General features: G+C 46.1%; 2 protein-coding genes across 4 annotated transcripts in view; one reads left to right on the forward strand and one right to left on the reverse strand.

Moving 5' to 3' along the window:
• The window catches only part of LOC113211949 (nuclear pore complex protein DDB_G0274915), a 17,749-nt gene extending 16,842 nt beyond the window's left edge, over positions 1 to 907 (forward strand). The window contains exon 11 of the mRNA XM_052275264.1: positions 12 to 907. Within this exon, the coding sequence (XP_052131224.1) occupies positions 12 to 875 (864 nt within the window). The 3' untranslated portion in view covers positions 876 to 907. The remainder of the gene's footprint in view (positions 1 to 11) is intronic.
• LOC113211941 (uncharacterized) overlaps positions 1 to 1,102 on the reverse strand; it is a 63,022-nt gene that overhangs the window by 5,231 nt on the left and 56,689 nt on the right. The gene's annotated exons all lie outside the window — the stretch shown is intronic.

The raw sequence follows: 1,102 nt of genomic DNA on the forward strand, positions 1-1,102 counted from the left end.
AAATTTTACAGGGATTGTTTAATGGCTTTGGATCCATCCCAACTACTACATCAGCTGTCACCTCTTTTGGAGCCCCCAAGCAGAATCATCAACAACAACCCCAGCAACAGCAACCCCAGCAACAACAACCCCAGCAACAGCAACAGCAACGACAGCAGAATCAACAGCCATCAAATCAGCAGCTTCAAACCCAGCAGCAAACCCAAAGTTCAGGGGGCTTTTCTTTTGGGAGCTCTTTGTCGAGTCCACCATCTGCAGCAGTACCTTTTGGCTCAGTAACAGCAACAGCTTCAGTCTTTGGAGAAGGGGCGTCTCAACCACCAGCTTTTGGCGGCTCAACTACTACTGGCTTCTCTCTGCAAGCTGCTGTACCATCATTCAAGCCTTCTCCATTTACTTCTTCAAATTCATCCAGTGGGCTGCCATTTGGATCTCTCCAGCAAACAAATGTTTCTACCAATCTTTTCGGAGGTCAGACTGCATCAAACAACCCTCCAGCATTTGGTCTCATGTCCTCATTTAGTAGCAACTCAGTACCTCCTGCCACTTCAACTTTTGGAACTGCTGCTCCCCCTTCCTTTGGTGCCTCAGTATCAGCAGAGTCTACATTCGGTGCCAGTTCCACTGCAGCGCCAACCCCCGCAATCTCAAGTGCATTCACGTTTGGTGCTTCAACAAATGATAAGCCACCAGCCCCATCCTTCAATTTTGGGGCCGGTAGTACATCTACAACTCCAGCATTCAGTTTTGGCAATAATGACCAACAGCAGCAAAACACTATGTTTCAATTTGGGCAACCTCCCAGTTCCAGTGCTGCCCCAGCTTTCCAATTCGGATCCACCTCAGCACAACCAGGAGGTAAGTTGAAATCATAAAACTTTTAAATTACATTCTTAAGGTTTCTTAAGATTATTTTGTTTATTGTCAACTCCACACAATTTCAAAATATTTTCAAAAACAAAACAATAGTCATTCTTTCTTCATGACTCCCCTGATGGAACTCCCTGGACAAGGTCTGGAGGCGAGACCATCCAGGTACCGTCCAATTCGTCTCAAATTGGATGGATTTGGGAGACCCTGAATCGGTCCAATGTACATCCAT

The sequence above is a fragment of the Frankliniella occidentalis genome, unplaced genomic scaffold (assembly GCF_000697945.3).
Source record: "Frankliniella occidentalis isolate FOCC.00 unplaced genomic scaffold, Focc_3.1 Scaffold558, whole genome shotgun sequence".
NCBI lineage: Eukaryota > Metazoa > Arthropoda > Insecta > Thysanoptera > Thripidae > Frankliniella > Frankliniella occidentalis.